General features: G+C 48.2%; 5 protein-coding genes across 5 annotated transcripts; 2 read left to right on the top strand and 3 right to left on the bottom strand.

The window, feature by feature from the left end:
• Nucleotides 1-27: 27 nt before the first annotated feature.
• F4817DRAFT_347351 (exoribonuclease 2) lies at nucleotides 28-3,811 on the bottom strand. The gene is made up of 3 exons (XM_049304536.1): nucleotides 2,978-3,811; nucleotides 858-2,919; nucleotides 28-796 (listed from the first exon to the last, which is right to left on the bottom strand). Exons 1-3 carry the CDS (start codon nucleotides 3,285-3,287, stop codon nucleotides 157-159), a joined length of 3,012 nt encoding a protein of 1,003 aa, XP_049156013.1. The 5' UTR covers nucleotides 3,288-3,811; the 3' UTR covers nucleotides 28-156.
• Nucleotides 3,812-7,839, top strand: F4817DRAFT_347347 (p115 like vesicle tethering protein). The gene is made up of 8 exons (XM_049304535.1): nucleotides 3,812-4,052; nucleotides 4,117-4,181; nucleotides 4,250-5,365; nucleotides 5,426-6,660; nucleotides 6,706-6,958; nucleotides 7,011-7,160; nucleotides 7,226-7,336; nucleotides 7,414-7,839. Exons 3-8 carry the CDS (start codon nucleotides 4,379-4,381, stop codon nucleotides 7,519-7,521), a joined length of 2,844 nt encoding a protein of 947 aa, XP_049156012.1. The 5' UTR covers nucleotides 3,812-4,052; nucleotides 4,117-4,181; nucleotides 4,250-4,378; the 3' UTR covers nucleotides 7,522-7,839.
• A 193-nt stretch (nucleotides 7,840-8,032) lies between these two features.
• On the top strand, nucleotides 8,033-10,547 carry F4817DRAFT_347343 (S-adenosyl-L-methionine-dependent methyltransferase). The gene is made up of 4 exons (XM_049304534.1): nucleotides 8,033-8,430; nucleotides 8,650-9,063; nucleotides 9,166-9,282; nucleotides 9,390-10,547. Exons 1-4 carry the CDS (start codon nucleotides 8,157-8,159, stop codon nucleotides 10,307-10,309), a joined length of 1,725 nt encoding a protein of 574 aa, XP_049156011.1. The 5' UTR covers nucleotides 8,033-8,156; the 3' UTR covers nucleotides 10,310-10,547.
• A 406-nt stretch (nucleotides 10,548-10,953) lies between these two features.
• F4817DRAFT_360937 (Mechanosensitive ion channel-domain-containing protein) lies at nucleotides 10,954-13,633 on the bottom strand (the record flags this gene model as incomplete). Its single annotated transcript, XM_049306338.1, has 2 exons — nucleotides 10,954-12,155; nucleotides 12,217-13,633. 2 exons carry the CDS (start codon nucleotides 13,631-13,633, stop codon nucleotides 10,954-10,956), a joined length of 2,619 nt encoding a protein of 872 aa, XP_049156010.1.
• A 2,479-nt stretch (nucleotides 13,634-16,112) lies between these two features.
• F4817DRAFT_367751 (uncharacterized protein) lies at nucleotides 16,113-18,646 on the bottom strand (the record flags this gene model as incomplete). Its single annotated transcript, XM_049307169.1, has 7 exons — nucleotides 16,113-16,687; nucleotides 16,780-17,225; nucleotides 17,283-17,591; nucleotides 17,650-18,052; nucleotides 18,110-18,377; nucleotides 18,443-18,541; nucleotides 18,618-18,646. The coding sequence occupies 7 exons, from the start codon at nucleotides 18,644-18,646 to the stop codon at nucleotides 16,199-16,201; spliced, it is 2,043 nt and encodes a 680-aa protein (XP_049156009.1). The 3' UTR covers nucleotides 16,113-16,198.
• Nucleotides 18,647-19,107: the final 461 nt, after the last annotated feature.

The following is a 19,107-nucleotide window of genomic DNA, read 5'->3' as shown; positions in this document are numbered from 1 at the left end:
AGAAGTTTATTCAAGTAGCAACCGGACTCATGATTAAGCGAGATTAGTATAGCTATTTAAGCTATTTAAGCTATTTAATCAAGACAATACGATTTAGCTCGTTTTAATACACTACACCGTCTCGTAGAGAGTTTGATTACTTGTCATTCCTCCCCATCATCTGTACCCATTGCCATAAGAATTATTGCCTTGATAACCACCTCGGTTATCGTACTGTCGATAGTCCCGATTATCACGGGGGGGCCGATTATATTGGCCACCATAATTGTTTTGACCTTGCGGAGGCGGAGGGTACGCTCCTCCGTGTCCTTGAGGACCTCCGTAACTTCCACCACGGCCCCCTCCGTAATTACCTCTGTTGTTTCCACCGCGATTTCCTCCGTAGTTCCCGCCGTATTGGTCAGCGAATTGGTTACCAATATAGGTACCTGCCTGCGGCGGCGGCGGCGGCGGCAGTCCATTACCGAATCCCGGGAAACCGGGAGGTGGCGGTACCCAACCGGGAGGTGGGACTGGAGGGGGAGCAGAATACGAATTGTTGTAGCCGTTTTGGTATGACGGTGGCCGTTCAGATCTATCTCGTCGAGAATCTGGTCCGTAATTAATCCTATCCCTCCTATTGCCATCCCAACCACCCTGACGCCCAAGAGGTGCGCCTCCATGGCTTCGGCCCGAATTTCGCATCTTCCCCTTCAGCTCTTCAACATCGCTGCGATTAAGTGCAGGATTGGGCATCTGAACGCCTCGCAAGAGCATAGACTTATGATTATTCGCACTTGGAATTTCATAATAGACTCTGTAGACATTATAATTAGAAATCAAAATTTGTAACTTGTTATAGGAGCTTAAAAACTTACGTTAATGATCGATCATCGTCCACGGGGGGCAGTTGCTTCCTCTCTAGTGGATATTCTAAACTGCCATGAGGCAGATACTCGGGAACTTTCTCTACCTTTCCAGACAGGCCTTGGCTCAAACGCGGGTCGAGTTTATGTATGGGTTCGCCTTGTTTCTTGGAATAGAAATGTGTGATAATGTCGTCGTACAACTCCTGGTTGGCCTCGGAAAGTAAAAGTACATCTTTGCCAGGGCTGTTGCGGGCTGCATCCTCAGCACTCAAATGAGGATATTTCTCCTCTACGGCAGCAAGTAGTCGAGGCATTTCAATAAACGGAAGAAGCGCCACACCCTGCCATGCCATCTTCTTTCCGTTAAGGTCGATTTCAAACTCCTCAGGGTAAAAGTCGATAATAGGACTATCCGCCCCTGTCATGAGCTCGTGAAAGATGTTGGGGAGAACGTGACGAGACGCGGCAGGCTGGACGCTCATGAGCTGTTCGAAGGGTTTTGCGATTCTACCTTTCTCGAAATTGATCTCTATGTTACCAATGTCCACAAAGTCTTGCGCAAAAGGTGCATAGTGATAAGGGTAGAACCATTCCCATGACGGACACCCTTGGAAATAGTATCTTAGGACCCAAGCAAGACCTTCGACATAAGCTCGGGCGACCTTACGCCTGAATTCGATGTCCTTCGGGTCGACGTGAAACTTTTGTTCGTAATACCTGTCAGCATAGCCTTCTTCCCATAGCCGGACCGAGTCTTCCGGCTCTTCGGCTGCTGCCGAACTGCTTGCGGGGGTGCTCGGGTTATCCTCCTCTATCGCGGACGCTTTACGTTTACCAAGAGCAGAAGGCGACTCCTGTGCATCCGCGCCGTCTTCTTGGGGGACACTGGTACTCGCTTCTGATTGAAGTGATTGGATCTGGCTCTTGAGCACCGCCGCAGCGCTCTTATTCGCCACATTAGTATCCTGAGCTCCTCTATTGACGATCATATCATGAGTAAGACCCTGGGGAAGACCACCGGGAAGGGAGCTATTAGCACCACCCCTATTGCCTCGACCGCCTTGATTACCGTTACGTCCATTCCTCTGCTCTTGAAGCTTTCGTCGCTTAAAGCCAGCTTCTCTTCGCTGCTCAACCTCTCTTCGTCTCCTGAAAATGGCATCCTCCTGCTTCGCCAGGCCATTCAGAATGTACTGGGCTCTTTCGAGATTCACGTGCCCATCTTTAGTGACGAACCCACCCATGACAGGTAAGTTATCTCGCCAGATGGCAGTTAACGTGTCGATACCATTCTCGCGGATTTCAAGGGCAGGGAGATGAGGGAGGAAATCGTTACCAACAAAGGAGCACATGAACACCCAGTCATCAATAGCACGCTCAAGATCAAACCGGAACGGGAGTCCGGGTACGTCAAGCTCAACGGCTAGATATTCTCGCAAGACTGAAACATGGAGCCAGATAAACGGCTTCAGGGGGGCAGCCTTATCCTTTTCATCGAATTCACCATCTTTCTCCTTGGCTGCACCACGGCAATTTTGCGCATCATGACCTTTCTGGCCACAGATTCGGCAAGTTTTGGCTTTCGCATCCTGGAAAAAGACGTCTTCTCGGAGGACACGAAAATGAGGCTCATGGGTAGCGAGTCCAAGCATGATCAAGTCAGCATCTAATCCATAGATAACATGTCTCGTGTTGGGATCATGATCAGAGGACGTTCTCTGGGAGCGAATGAAGTTCATGATCTTATGCTCGCCCTCACCAGGTACTGTAGCGTCGGAGATGATGACTTTCATATTAGCCCATCCAGGGTCAGTGTTAAGCTTATAGGCACACCAATACCTCAAACTCATTGCTAGTATATCCATAAAAGGTGTACCAGGCGTGATAGCGTTAGAATCGAAGACTTTCTTCGCTGCTGCTTCGAGTGTCTCCGGCGGCAATTCACCACCATTCTGCCTCTTGACCATCTTCAATAGTTCCTCCTTATCAGCTTCCTTTTCCTTGGCTTCTTGGGCGGAGCGGAACCGTCGAGATCGCTGCTGGTTCATCTTGGCTCGAGGCGCAACACCATCTGGAATATAATGTTAGCAAATACAATAGTGGGTAATGGCAGATAGTGGATGGCTTACCAATGGCGATCATGAGTAGCTTTCTCGGACGAACCATGTTAACCACACGGTCGGTATACTTAAAGATCTCCAGCATCATCTCTTCCTCGTCTTTTGGAGCGGGCTTATCCTCTGGATGAGAACAGGGATGCACGATACCATTCATATCCAAGTATAAATTATCGAATTCCTCGCCGTTTGGGTTTGGTCGCGCGGTGTCGACAGGAATAACCGTGCCATCATCCATCTCGATAGGCCTGTCTTCCACGACAGGAGATATAATCTTGGGGTACTTGTTGGAGAGCCATCGAAAAGCAGCCGGAATACCCATATTGGCGGTATTGACGTCGCGAATTTCTTAATAAAGTAAAGTCCGGACGCGATAATGAGGTAGGGAAAGCTGCCTAAGGTGATAAACCAGAAATCTAGCCCGGGCTAAATATTGAACGTCGACTTCTCGAGGAAGCTGAAGGAGCGGAGGGAAAGATGAGTGTAGAAATTGATATCAGAGATAGGCGCATGAGGCATAACAAACGCGTCGATCCAGTTTGTCTGTGAGTTCAAACTGGACGAAGTCGATTAATAGTCAAGAGACAACGCCTCGCTCACTAACTTTCGGACTTGAACAGCTGGTTTGAGTAGGGGAAAAAAAAAAAGAGATCGAATCTAATGGTGACGCATCGAAATTAACTATGCTATAATTCCGATTAGCCAAGCGCACCTCCGTAATTCCGCGTCGATATATGTTCGCGGTTGTTTGAAGTTGTGGCGGGCACAAAGACGTTGAAGAAGGAAGAAAGATTCGGCGGCGCAAAAGTTCATTCAAAGTCGCGAGCCCGGATTAGACCCTTGTCACAACCAGAAGATGGAGTTCGCAGCAGGACCCACAGAAACCGTTTTGCCCACTGCTCTAACCTATCCGATAAGTGATTACGTCGGGACTTGGGGATTAGCGCCGCTTTTTAAAGAACTTAGCCTTTAGTAGAATCAGGCAGCTCCATATGTGTATATCCGGTAGCTTACTCGCTCTAAAATGCATTATGAAGGCTAAGTGAAACTTAACCAGCGTCTAGGACTAAGTTTGCGCTAAGATTTAGTAAGTACCTCAACTAGTACCGGGCTAGGGACAGTTCAAAATGCTAAGTACCACTTGTTATCAGTAGGCAGTTATCGATATCTGGCCAAAATATGTTAACGCACCTGCAGTTAGCTGTTATTAGTCTCGGTACATAGTCTTTCCTTCAACAAGCATTCGCATTTACCTACCTAACAACAACACTGCGCATAACATAGGCGCTAATCTACGATCCGATCCGATATCTTACCCCTTACCTTCGACGGTACGATGCTCCTAAGTCGGTAGCACTTTTTACCAATGGACTTGATGCGTAACCGCGAGATCGAGCAGCAGCAGCACGAACCATGTTCTCTACCATCACCTCTGCTCCCGCGAAGCAGTCTGTTAGCGAGACAATAACCGTTCTCAGCGGACGTCTCAGCTCAGCTACCCTTCTCGAAGACCGCCGCGCTGCTATTCTCGGCCTACGAAGCTTCGCTAAAGAGTATCCTGCTTCAGTTGCATCCGGCGCTCTGAGAAGTCTCATCGGAAGCTTGTCAAAAGACGGCGAAGATGTCGACACCGTCAAAGTGGTCCTGGAGACTTTGCTAATGCTTTTCAACCCCAACCAAGATAGTCCTGAGGCTTCTGAAGAGATTGCTCTCTGGTTAGCAGACGAGTTCACGCAACGGCAGGAAAACATAACCTTGCTCTTAGATTTCCTCGAGACCAACGAGTTCTATTCACGCCTATATTCTTTGCAGCTTCTCCTCGCTATCCTCTCAGCCCGCACCGAAAGAACCGAAATATGCGTCTTTACCGCGCCTCTTGGTATTTCTAGACTAGTCGCTGTTCTCGACGATAGGAGGGAGGCTGTTCGGAACGAAGCATTAACCCTCCTTACCTACCTGACACCTTCGTCCCCTGATATTCAGAAGCTCGTGGCTTTCTCAAATATATTCGGGCGGGTTTTCACTATTATAGCAGCCGAAGGGTCGCTTTCCGAGGGCGATAGGATAGTTGAGGACTGTCTGATTCTTCTCGCCAACCTTCTACGCCTAAACCCCTCGAATCAGTCCTTATTCCGTGAAGAGGCCTATATTCCACAGTTAGCAAAGCTTTTAGAGGGCACCTATCGCACCGGGAAAGAGGGGGAGGAGGATGTTGCCCATTGGGCTCAGGAACAGCGCAACAGAAACATATATGCTCTACTCGCAGTCATCCGCCTCTTCCTCGTGCCTGGTGCTGTAGGAACATCCCAAAATCAGGCGGCCTTTTGGCAGCATGGTGTCCTTTACCACGCTTTACAACTTGCGTTTAGCCATGATGCAGAGATGTCTATCAGAGCAGAGGTGCGAGGTTCTCCCCGTCTCATCAATATTGTGCATTATTTGTTTACATATGTGACGTAGGCTTTAACTACTTGCGCGGATATTATCAGAGGTAATTCTAAGCTACAAGAAACGTTCGCACAACTGCAGGTCCCATCGGTGCTAGAGACGGCACCGCCAACCAACGGGCAGACTGGGAAGGCAAATGGTATTCCGGCCGTCTATGTGATCGACGGTCTCCTAGATCTTACCCTGAGCGTATCTACAACCCAAGCGTTCGACCTGCGGCTAGCCGCATGCCAATGCATTAAAGCATATTTCTTCAACCATCCTGAAGTTCGCCTACATTTTCTACGCCGAGCAATCGAGGGTCACGCATCCGGCGTAGACGAAACAGCTAATGTTCTAACTACCCTGCTTCGACCGTCTAATGGCCCAGACTCAGTAGATCCCTATCGGCATTGGTTTGCAGCCGTTATCACATTTCACCTGGTCTTTGAAAACGCCGAGGCGAAAGCTCTCGCAATGTCCGTGACAGAAGGCGATGCGGATAGCGGCGAAGAAGTCGTAACAAGCATTCAAACCATTACCGCTCATCTCGTCAGCGGACTGGCTAGATCCGACGACGACCGTATTTCTGTGGGTTATTTGATGTTGTTGATAGCATGGCTCTTCGAGGATCTTGATGGGGTCAACGACTTCTTAGGTGAGGGCAGCAACATTCAAGCCTTAGCGCAAGAAGTTGTACGGCATAATTCAAGCAGCATCATTGTCCAGGGGCTATGTGCTATGCTCCTCGGGGTTGTCTATGAGTTCTCTACGAAAGACTCACCGATTCCTCGCTCGACTTTGCACTCTGTTCTCACGTCTCGGATGGGCCGAGATAGGTTTATCGATATTCTAAATAAATTACGAAGTCATCCTTTCGTGAGGGATTTCGAGGTCATCCCACAGAAAGCAGACAGCGGGGGTAATTTACCAGATGTTTTCTTTGACGCGACTTTTGTGGATTTTTTCAAGGACAATTATAGCCGCATTATAAGGGCTATCGACCGTGACCCAGGCATGGAGATTTCAGTAGTAACCAACGGTGTTCAGAAAGGCATATCTCGTGAGATGGTAGACTTACTACGAGCACAAGTCGACGAAAAGGAACGAGCGTTACAAGCAGCGCTTGCCGATATGGCCTCTCTCAACGGGAAGCTTGGCCAAGAACAAGCTGACCATCGTCGAACTAAAGAAGCCTCTGCTGCGGATTTAGCACGGATAAAGAGTGTCAATGAAGCCATTCAACAAAACCACGCCGAGGAAATCAAGTAAGTACTTCACAGATGTGGTAGAGTTCTTCCTAACGTATAAAGAAAAATCGAGGTACAACAGCGATCAAGAGATGAATCCTACCAAAAGCAAATAGAAGCTGTCCGGAAAGAGGCAGCTAAAGCTGCGGATGCCATCCATGCTGAGTATCGTGAGAAAGAAGCAGAATTACAAAGACAGCTGGAATATATCCGAAAAACGGCTGATGCCGAGGCGGCACGTATTCAACGGCGATCCGAGGCAGAAATGGCAGACCTTCGAGCTACAATCAGTCGTCTAGAAGTAGACCTCATGAAAGTAGGTATAAGTATAAAACTCATCTAGTACGTGGGTTAACAATATAATACAGGCAAATAAAGCGAAAACCGAAGAACTCCACACCGCCCAAGAAGAATTTGCTGCCAAGCTGTCAGCTGCACAGTCGAAGGCAAAGGCGGCCGAAGAGCGATGTTCAAATCTTGAAAAGCAGCTGGCGCAAAAGGGTAAAGAGTTAGAGAAGGTACTTTAAACGCCATTCCAACTATAATAAGTATGGTAAGAGCGTATGCTAATTCCTCGCATCAGTCTCGCACGCAGTTAGAAGAAAAGGAGGAGCAGAAATCGGCCACTCAAACCGAGCTTGACGATCTTCTTATGGTCTTCGGCGACCTGGAAGAAAAGGTTGAGAAGTATAAGGTACGCACGCTTCCCATGAATAGCCCCAAATGAATTTGCGTCGTGACTCTTCCATATGCTAAATTGGATCCTTGTAGAAACGACTTGTTGATCTAGGCGAGACCGTCTCAGACGGCGAAGATGAAAACGACGACGAAGATGACGATGACAATGATGATGACGATACAGATAACGAAGTGGACTAGGTGTATTTATTCGACACGTCCTCAATATAGCCCACAGGTATGTTAAGATGTTAAGGAGCCTTGTAGTTGGTCCAACAGTCAGGAGTACCGATACCCTAATTTAGGAGAAGGCAATGAGCTTGAGGCATTGTTCTAAAGTGCTTACCCCTATCTTAAGTATCTTAAGTATCTTAAGTAACTACCTATTGTACTACGGTGAACACTAGTTTATATGCAAATATCGCGTATGATATAGCACATAGATGACCTAAAGTATTATGTACATATGTACTTATCCGTGCCGCTATTGTACTTGGATATTTCCACAATTATAAGAAATTCTTAAGAGAGTCGTGATATTAAAAACGGCCACCAGCTATTATAATATCTAGGTTTATATCAAACAAATAATTGGTGTCTATTAAAACCCATGGTAATACATAAGAACCCCAAGGCAGCATTTAAGATATAGCTCAGGTATTTAGACTCACTCATACCCTAAAACCCAAATTCTTTTTTGTCGCTTTTTCCACTTTTCGCATTCATCATCCCCATCATCATCATCATCATCATCCTCCTCCCTCTTCTCAACCCTCTACTCAAGCACCGCCACCAATATCTCATACAATTTTAGGTACAGAACAAGGTATCCCGCAATGAGCGCCGCGCCAAGCAAAGTCGCGGACCGCCACCCGGCGAGCGAGTCGGAGGACTCGGACTCGCGGGACGAGGAGGATTGGAGCGATGCCGAGGAAGAAGATGATGATGAGGAAGAGACCCTTGAAGTTATCTCGCTGCTTGATGACCGGGTATTCCCTGATGTCATGTCTATGCTTGCGCATTGCAGGGAGAAGCACGGCTTTGATTTCCTGGGCGTTCGACAGCGATTGCAGCTTGATTTCCACGGCTGCGTTAAGCTTGTTAATTTCAGTAAGTCTATTTGTTTTATTCTTATGTATTTTTCTGTCGTTCGTTTTCATGTCACGTTGTATCGTTGTACTGTGTAAGAGGCTGTAAGAGGCTTCATATATACCTACACGTATTAAATCCTTAGATTACACCTATTAATATTGCTCTGCCCCCCCGCCGTTTGCCATATCATCCAACCCTATTCCTAATATCATCTCTTCATTTCTAACGCTCAAATAGTTCGCCAGCGGGTGCACGAGGGCTTGTCCGTAACGGAGGACATCTCGTGGTCCGACATTGACCATGAGCAGTACCTAAAACCGGTGTTAGACGACGACGCCGTCATCCTGGGGCTATTCGACCTGCCGGAGCTCAAGCCAGCAGTGCAGAATAGCAATGGCGACAGCGGTGAAAACGCCGCATTGGTTGACGGCCTCCTGAAGCGCAACAGTGAGCTCCAGGAGGAGCTAGCCCGCGTCAAGACCCAGTTCGACAGCTATCGCGTCGCTGTGCAGCAGACGCTCGACGAGCGCTGGGGAGACGTCGATCAGGCCGAGGCCGAATCTGCTGCTGCTGTCAAGGCGGGTAAGGGAAAGGAGGCTGGTGAGAAGAAGGACGACTCTCAGTCCTACTGGGAATCTTATGCCGGAGCCGGTAAGCATCTACCTAATCATCATATACCAATTATCTTCTACCTTAAGCAATATGCCTATCTCAGTATATAAATGGTTCTCTGCTAACAACTGTCTATCTTAGATATCCACGAGACAATGCTCAAGGATGCGGTACGCACCGACGCATACCGGGACTTCATCTACAACAACAAGCACCTCTTCGCAGGCAAAACTGTGCTGGACATAGGGTGCGGCACCGGTAAGTCTTATACCTCTCTCCCTTCTACTTTATCTCATTACCTACCCCCTTCATCCCGTCTATATATGTAGTATGTATGTATCATCCAACCTAACCACCCACCCCAGGAATCCTAAGCATGTTCTGCGCCCGCGCCGGCGCGTCCAAAGTCATCGCCGTCGACGCCAGCGCCATCATCACTAAAGCGCAAGAGAACATCTTCCACAACAACCTATCCTCAGTCATAACCTGCGTGCACGGGCGCATCGAGGAAGTCGCCCTGCCCGTCGACGAGGTCGACATCATCGTCAGCGAATGGATGGGGTACTGTCTGCTCTTCGAAGCTATGCTGCCCTCCGTGCTCTTCGCCCGTGACAAGTACCTCAAACCAGATGGTCTGCTGGTGCCCTCGCACGCGAACATCTGGCTCGCGCCCGTCGCAGATCCCCAGTATATCGCCGATAACGTCAGCTTCTGGCGCGACGTCTACGGCTTCGACATGCACGCCATGCAAGCCGGCATCTACGACGAAGCGCGCGTGCTCACCTGGCCCTCGTCGTCTCCCCCCTCCGACGCAGATAGCACCATCCCCGCGCCCCCAAGCGCATTCAAGCTGCTGGACCTATACCAAGTCCAGACCGCCGACCTCTCCTTCACAGCGCCCTTCGCAACCGCCTTAGCGCGCGACATCGACGCGCTAGACGGGTATCTAATCTGGTTCGACATGTTCTTCTCGCCCGTCCGGGACTCCGCGCTCAGCAGCGTAGACCTCAGCTCCACAGCTTCAGCCTGGGCCGCCGCCGACCCGCAGAACCGGGTGGCATTTACGACGTCGCCGTACGGCCGCCAGACGCACTGGAGGCAGGGACTACTAATATGCAAGCCGCCGAAGTCGCAATCGGATGAGAAGAAGAATGCATTGGTCATGAAGAACGGCGACGAGATCAAGGGCGAGATCACCTTCTCGATCCCCGAGAATCACGCGCGCGGCCTGGCTATCAAGGTTACGTGGAACGGAAATAAGGGACAGACCTGGTTTTTACATTAAAGAGGTGTTCGAATGAAAAGGAAAAGGGGCGATAGGTCACGTAGCTAGGTAGCTACCTGCAATAACCGTACTTAGCGGTGCGATATTCGGAATGTGAAGTGGGTTTTAGACGCTCGGTATTATAGGAGCATTGCTCTCTGCGCTGGTTATTGTCTAGGTACTTTGCAGATTCCGAAGTTTACATGATTCATGTAGGAATGTAGGATGATAGACCGAATAACAATATTCCAACATAAAATAACAGCGCCAATGTCACTTAATGGTCTTCACTACAGCTTGCGATCCCCTAACATCGCATTACTAAACACAGACAAATCACATAAATACTAGAGAAACTGTAGGAATGTACAACTTCTATTTGCCAGGAGTGTTCTAGCTAATAGTGAATAGTCACTCACACCTTAGCAGGCTCTTCTATACGGAGACTCATAGCACTCTCTCACTTTACCCCCATACCCCATACCGGCATACGCATTCATAATGGCTGTAGAGCCCTTCTAATAGCATATTTTGGGCTCGAGCATCTAGCTCCCCGTAATGCACCCTCTTTTAACGCCTTCCTTAATCAAAGACCCATAATCTATATATCGAATCTCTCATCATGAGAAAAAGGAGATTCATTAAAGCATAGAAAATTCGCCATTCTAACGCTGTTCATAAGGATTGCGATGATTCCGGTGATGAGATTCAGGTCTACCGCTTCCACCTGACTGATTGGTTCGGTTGGACGTCTGAGGATACAGTGAATTTCCTGACTGGGCACTATACGGGTGCGGTACACCCACTTGTGCCTCTTCATCATAGGGACCCGTAGGCTGGGTTATCTGAAAGCTTGGCGTGTTCTCGCTTATAGGATGGGGAGGTAAAGTTTCACCTGCCCTCCGACGACCACTACGCTGACTCTCGTGCTTATGAAGATCCAAACGTAACGACTCTATATCAGTTGAGCGTTTCCGCTCTATCGCATCCTCACGAGGATCCGGGGAGTCGTCACGATTATAACCCCAATCGTCGGCAGCTGCCGTTATGGGGTCGAGGGTATTTAGATCGTGTGCTGCCTTCGCCTCTCTATCCTCAGGTTTGCCGGGTCTGCTAGATGTCGAAGGGTTCCTGGCCGGTGCTATTGGCACCAGTCGGGCTTCTTCCTTTTCCTTGGCAGCTTTGTCGCGAGCAGCAGCAGCGTCCGAATCCGAGACACTAACAGAGTAAGAGGGATTTGTAGGCCCACCCAACGCTTCACCGCCGCCACCAGGTGCATATATGGGCACCTTCTTCAAAGCGAGAGTAAGTGCGCACATAAACTTAGAGCGTCGAGTAGCGCGGATAGCCTCATTGTGCCAGTTCGACTTGTGCTTGATAGCAATTTTAAGTTGTAGCTTATCCAAGTCGCCGACACCTGCAACACTAATAGAGATGTCTGGCTGGAAGTCTCGGGCATTCTCTGGGGCCTGCACGAATCTCTCCATTTCAAGCCGTAAAAGTTCGATATCCTCAAAAGAGGTATCATACGATACGTTGATGTCAATGACCTCCTTCATAGCCTTGCTTCGGGTGACATTCTCGATCCAGACGTTGTTCAAAACAATATTCGGCACCTGAACGACTTGCATCCTGTCGATACGATTGAAGACGGTGTAAAGCAGGGAAATCTTCTCAACAACCAGCTGCTCTTTCTCCGATCCTGTAATATCAACTCTGTCACCAACATCGTAGGGGTGCTTGACAAACAGGAAGATGCAAGAACCCAAGAATTCCTGTGCCGTGACGGCGAAAATGAAAGAAAGCGAGAGCAGGGTTGTGCCCGCAGTGGTGAGTGTGGTAATGAAGGAACTTTGGAAGAATGCAACTATAACGGCGTGTTAGTAATTGCATAGCTTAACAAGATAGAACTGTAGGCGGCAACTTACGGAAGATGAAGATAACAATCAGCAGCACAATGAACAGGAGGACCTGATCGAACACGCCCAAGGCTTGGCTGATATCCTTCATACTGTTTCCTATCGCCTTTCTCTCCTTTCCCATCTCAACCACCTTCCTAATCATTTCGTCGAGGCTGATGTCCCCATTCCCATCCGCGTCAATTGCTTCAAAGCATTCTTCAGCTTCATCGCGGTGTCCGGGGCCAAGAACTTCGACGATGTCATCCACAAATAGAGCCTCGTTGCCTTCTACGACAAACGACATCCAAATACGCTTTGCGAGAGCTTCTGAAGTCCTAACCTTCTCGAGCGCCTCTACGACAATCGAGTGGGCAGAGTTTGGGTTGAAGACCTGCTTGCCAGTAATCTCCGAGGCCAAATTTCCGAAAACAGAGGTAACTTTGTCACCGATGCGTGTTACATTCCCAATCAACCTCATAGGTGTAACTACTCCGTTCTTCCTGTTTTTTCTACCCTTCTTCCCACCGGCCAGCAGTATCTCGATACTGTCGTTGATAAGCTCATCCTCGTCGCGGAACTCAGGGCAGTACATAGGAAACAGTTGTCGAGAAGCGTCGTACATCAACCCCAAAAGGTAGACTTCCCGTTTGGAGTCCTTTATCCGGTTGGCAAAGGACCGCTGGTGGTAGGTGACGCTGATGAGTTGGATAATGGCTTTCTCGACGAGGAAAACGGCCGAAGAGGCGAAGAGCGCACCCACGATTCTTCGCATCGTCTGAACCCACTCAACATCGTTGAATCTAACATTAAGTAAACCCGTGAATATAAAGAAGGTCGCCAATGCCCAGAAGAAGAGTGACAACGGAATCTCAAGCGCACGGATGACAATTGCGTACTTGCGAGTGCCAGCACTGACAACACCAGTAAAAAACATAAAAACGGGAGGCAAAAGGTGAGCAACGACCTTTCCAACCCATAAGGACAGCCATGCCAGTTCTATCCATAGGAATAGGTCAATGAGGCGTGGGCCGGGCGCATATATAGCGGGAGTTTCGTTTACATCATTCTGTCGCGGGCCGTGGCCAGCTTGAAGAGTGTCCTGTTGACCGATTGCTCGGATAACAATCATAGGGACCGCCAAAAGGACACCGACGGGAACAATGTAAACGAGATATCGCGTGAAGACTGAGGCATGGATAAGTTTATTGTAAAACCTACCCATAGCATTGAGAGATGCTTCCTCGGAGACTATATTGTCGTTTTGAGAGGCCTCGCTTTTGTTAGCTCTCCTCCGGCCACGATGGAAGAAGCTATTCTTCTCATTGTCGTCGGAGGGGCTTAGGTTTTCGGTGCTGAAGCCGGTTGCAGCGCCTTGGTTGGGCTTTCTAGCACCAGTCGAACTGGCATTGCTCCGTACTTGGGTCAAGGGGATTTCGTTGTCCATGTCGGGTCGCGAGCCACCTAGTTGCACAAACCCTCTTGGGGAACGGATCGACATCGAAGTGGGGAGATCTGTAAGTAAAGTGCTAACGTATTCAAGCTAACCAGCTGTCCAGATTCTGGGTGCAACCCGGCAGCGTGGTTCAGAAGTTTTTTCCCTTTTCTTAAAATAGGGTATTGCTGTATATACAAGCGAATGTGTTTATACACAAGGTTGTTTCCTCGGGATGGCACCAGGCGATCGATCGGAAGGGTGCTGAGGGCGGTGCGTTTGAAAGATTAGGATCGAGACAAAGAGGAATTTAACAGCAGGGTCCTTAGGAGAAGGCAGGATGTGAATTGGAGAGAAGAGGCAGACAAAACGAAAGACTGACGGCCCTGTATCTACTGTGTAAAAGAGGTGAGAAGGATCTAAAGCATAGTATGCTTGTAGAGGAGAACCGAGGAATTTGTTGAAGACTGAGGATATAGTGAAAGAGGGTAGGGAGAAGGAAAAAGAAAGATCGCGAATCCAGACGACTGGAAGATGCAGTTCGTGGGACTACATAGATGATGTACATGTAAGGACCGATTGGGGTTTTGAATCATGTGGAGAGGATTGACGCGTTGGAAGGTCCTCCGAGGGCAGCTAGGGTCCACAAGGAAATCGATCTAAGGTAGTAGTAGCCTATGTATGTGTACCTGGGTTCGAGTTCGAGTTCGAGTTCTAGGTATTGTGGAAGGCGCTATCAAATCTATCTAGGTACTATGTAGAAGGTAACAGCAATAGGCGAATACCCGAGTAATGTTGCCACGATATTACCGTTGTACATATGCTACGTAATTTGTACTTGAGGTACACAAAAAGCAAACACTCCCTTGTATCACATCTAAAATGTTGCAACTTATCCTCAACTTTCAAGTGTACCTATAAGTTTTCTATCCCTTGAAGCCTTAGAGTAGAAATACCCGGAGTAAAACTTTGTCTAAGGATATTCCATTGACGTGATCCAGGGGTACCGAATCTAGATGTTTCAGCGGAATTGGATGTCAATGGCGTGCAGCTGTGGTTGGCCAATCGCTACATGTACCAGGTTATTAACCGCGGGAGAACCTACCCGAGTCAAGGGGAAGCTTTTGTGGCAGCATGCGTACCTACATATGTATACCACAGCAGGTGCGTGGGAAGAGTGTGGCAAAAAATAAAGTTGGTTAAACATATCGCTATTCCCTTTACGGCAATAAATTTGTAAGTTAATCTACGATGGGCAATAAGCGACACAGGCTACTTCGTTAGGTACTTTTTCGTTTATTTTAAGTCACCCGGTCATCGTCCCACGTTTCAGAAATTGAGAGGCGAAATTTAAAATTTTATTCCACTTGCCTTTTGTCAACGTCAATTGGATCAGCCCTGCAATTACTAATCTAGTGGTCAATCGATACCTGCTCTAATGCACAGACACACATTTGATCAATGGAGATGACGAAAAACTCTGCCTTGGAGAAAAAAGGGGCCACTATTTTGTTTCTCCACGAACGGGTCTATGTTGTACAAGATCACAAGAAGATCACAAGAAGATCATTGCTCAAGATCTTGGTTGTCATTGAGTCCCAATTTTTAAAAATCTCCTTTCCCTTTCCCTTTCCCTTTCCCTTTCCCTTGGTACCACGTCGATCTCTAACCCACGATAACATCACATACCTAGGTATGAATCATAAATACCAATCAACGTATACATAGGTATCGCCATACCGTGTCGCCTCGAATGGTAGGTAGTGCGCTATAGTTTCTTAAAATGTTGGCGTGGAATCTCTGCCTTGGAATAATCCAAGTTCGTTGTTCAGCTGCCACGAGGCCGATCACGAGCACGGACAGATGGGATCGCAAGAGGTTGGAGACTATCAACTAAGAAAGGCGGTGGTAATGCAGATCTGGAGATCCGAGCTTCTTTCTCCCCAGCAGCTCCAGCCGAACAGCAAGAATGGCTAGAATGGGGATGATCGATCGATATCGCAACGGGCCACTATTGATACGACGCATACACTAATAAAATGATCAAGCTTTCCTCGCCAATCTTGTGCGCCGTGCTTCGCGGACAACGGACAGCGAAGAGGCACTGACGAAATAATAAAAAGGGCCCGCCAACTTTCAAAATCATTATCAAGAATAATCCACTTAGAAACGCAAGTGCCGCGACGCCGGAATTCCAAAACGCGCCGGGCAAGCCACGTTCGCTGATCGTCATCACGCCGCCCTACGAATGTCTTTCTAGTGTCCAGACTACGGTGAGACTAATGCCAGACTAAGTGTGACCAACATTTCTGCCTGTCTGTTCACCCAGGATCGCCCGCCCTCCACCACCATGTGGGGGGTCGTGTAGTTAGCAAGGCTATCGGTCGAGCAGATTTTTTATGTAGCAACAGCATCTAAGCCTGCTGGATACTCAAGTTTAGGTATATCGTCGTTTTTAAGCCATTCTACTTAGCTATGATTCGCGAGATTCCTAACCTAACCGAGTGTATCTAGGTTCCTCTATTTACAAAGTGATGTAAGACAGTCGGGTCCAGAGAAAGAGTATCATCTGGATTTCTACATAGGATATATAGGGTATGTATCAGCATGAGCCGGATGTCTGTGAACACTAGGGCCGTGCCACGAGAAGCGACGGGAAGCAGCTACTTCTCTTTCGGCCTGATATATTACATCAACAGCGTCGGTACCGGTGGTTATAGCACTGCTCTGTGTGTCCTGGGGAGTAACACACACCCTAGTGTTAAAAGTAGTCCCCGTATTGCTGTCAGTTGTCGATTCATCCTGCACCACAAAATCCGGTGGAGCAGCGTCGTCGTGTCTCTCGAAGTGGTAAAGGGGTTCGAGACCAGCCCCGCGTTGCCATAAGACGTAGCGTTTGAGCCACCATGGGACCACCTTAGTGCAATTGTATTTGATAAATACGCTCATAGGCACGGCAAAGACGTAATCAAGTTCCTCTAGAGTCCGCTGCTTTGTCTCGGGCATCCATAGGAAGATCATGATGAAAGCTGTGATGTTGAACCCCGCGTATAGACAAAAGGCGCCCTAATTGGTACACCGTATTAGACTAGTATCTCCATATAACGCTTGCGCAAGAGGTTTTGCGACTTCGGAAGAAGGTTCCGTATCGAACTTACCAAAACACCCGTAGCTGCAAGGATCTTTGGAAACGTGATCGACAGTACGGCAGCCCAGAAAAGACAAGTTGCAACAGCCCACGCCATACCAACCTCGCGGTGCGAGAGCGGGAAGATCTCTGCACTATACGTGTATGGAACGGGACCCGCGCCGGGAGAATAAAACATGGCGAACACGTATACGAATAGCGCTACCAGGCCGGTGTGAGCCGCCGAGGTCTTGGGGATAAGCGTACAAAAACCGGCAGCCAGTAACGACCACGCCATATTGGGAAATGTGAAAAGGAGTAGGGGGCGTCGGCCAAAGGTATCAATCGTCCAGATGGCTGGCCAAGCGAAGAGGAAGTTGACGAGACCAAATCCCCAAGATGCAAGAAGGGCGTTAAAATCAGACGTCCCTGCGTCTTTGAAGACAGTAGAAGAATAAAAGGCTATAATATTGATACCTATTATGCATCAGCTTCCGAAATTGTAGCGTTCGCGATTCATACTAGGTGACTTACCGCACATCTGTTGGCCTATCATAACCACAAAGGAGGCCAAGGTAGCTCTTCTGATTCGAGGGATTGTAAAGAGCTGGATGACCCTTTCAACGTAAGTCGAGTCGGTAATGGTTTCAGCTTCGATCTCTATCTGGAAATAGATAGCGTAAAGGTCGCGAGCTGCCTGGAGAGGATGGTTGCGGAGTCGTAAGAGCGATTTTATAGCCTCTCGAATCCGGCCTTTCTTGATGTACCATCGCGGCGATTCCGGGCAAAACAAGATGAGGAACGTTAAAGGAACTGCTGGGATGAAAGCCGAACCGACCTGGACTACATAGAGAATTTATTAGCTATATAGAGACCAATGGCGGCAAAAGGTGATATATACGTCGCCAGGCGATTTTGCCAACTTGGCCAAATGCTAGATTAGCAGAACATCCAAGGAAGATGCCGAATGCAGTCCACATCTGCCATGATGTTACCAAGGCTCCGCGAATAGATACAGGGCTGTTCTCAGCAGCATATATCGGTACGGTTGCGGCTTTGATTCCCATGCCAACACCGAGAAGCAGTCTCGAAATTAAAAATTGTTCCCAATTCCGAGTAATAGCTCCAAGTATAGGGGCTATCAAGCAGATGATGGCAGAAATAAATATAGTTCCTCGACGTCCAAAGCGGTTATTGAGCGGATCCGAAAGCCAACAACCTATAAGTGCCGACCCAATATAAGGAGCCGAATTGATGAGACCGACGAGTAGCACATCATGGTCTGAATTCCCACCGATACCAAACTGGGTAGGAAACGACAGGTTGGCTCCATTGGTACCCTCTTGATCCCATCCTTGAACAGCTGCTCCTATGGAGCAGGTGAATATGGTTAGATAAAGGAGCTTAGGGACTTTCCACTTATGTGTGGCTTCCCTCCTCAAAGCTTCAATCTCCTCGGCATCGAGCGCCTCCGGCCCCTCGATATCCTCGAAACCGACGGGATCCTTGGCAACGAGAGCCCCCTTGCGCATGAGGGGAACGTATTCGCATAGGTCATTCCATTCGGAAAACCGAGTGACTTGATCGAGAAGATGCTCACGAGGGATATTAGCCAAGGGGTTCGAAATCCTATTCCCCGTCAAAAGACTTGGGTCAGCTAGGCATCTCCTAAACCTCGATATTAGGCCACAGACGTAGCATTTGGGTTGTTGTTGAGGTCGATATGTGCCTTTGCGTCAGGGCGAACTCCCATCTCCGTCGAGGCATCGTAGCGGTACATCGAGGCCTTACGACTAGATTGATTATATTAGCGAAGGATACCTATATACTATTATACCCCTATCGAGATATCAATTTTGTAGCTCTTACACCTGCGGCCGTTCATTTTTTTCAGACATGATGTTAGAATTAGCAATGAAGCCAGAGCATTCTGTAGAATATATGATATAATAAAAATGTATGATATAAATTTAGGGAAAGACGATTTTAGGATGGTGTTTCTAGGGCATATTGATGATAGTGAAGTAAGTAAAGTAGCACATGAGGCAGTGATTATTCGCTAAAAAGTAAGTACCTACCTATACCAAGATATCGAGTATCATGATTTTGCTACATCCCCAAGAGAAAGAGCATTGCACTTAGGCTTGCAGTCAAACTATCATATCACGACAGGTGCAAGTTTCAGACCGATTCACATGTACGCCGTCATCTCACCAATAAACTTTGTATTTTGCTTTGCACGAAACTATAGCCACACCCAGATCTCATCTAAAGTGTATCAGGATTTTGCTATACACCACATAGTTAACTCGCTTTACTGCTTTAAAACACCCAACTACCTGATCCCTCGGGGTATCTC

This window comes from Daldinia loculata (genome assembly GCF_022478755.1).
Source record: "Daldinia loculata strain CBS 113971 unplaced genomic scaffold F4817scaffold_53, whole genome shotgun sequence".
Classification (NCBI taxonomy): Eukaryota; Fungi; Ascomycota; class Sordariomycetes; order Xylariales; family Hypoxylaceae; genus Daldinia; species Daldinia loculata.
Note: the sequence above shows the minus strand (reverse complement) of the source record. Positions and strands in the feature narration are given on the sequence as shown.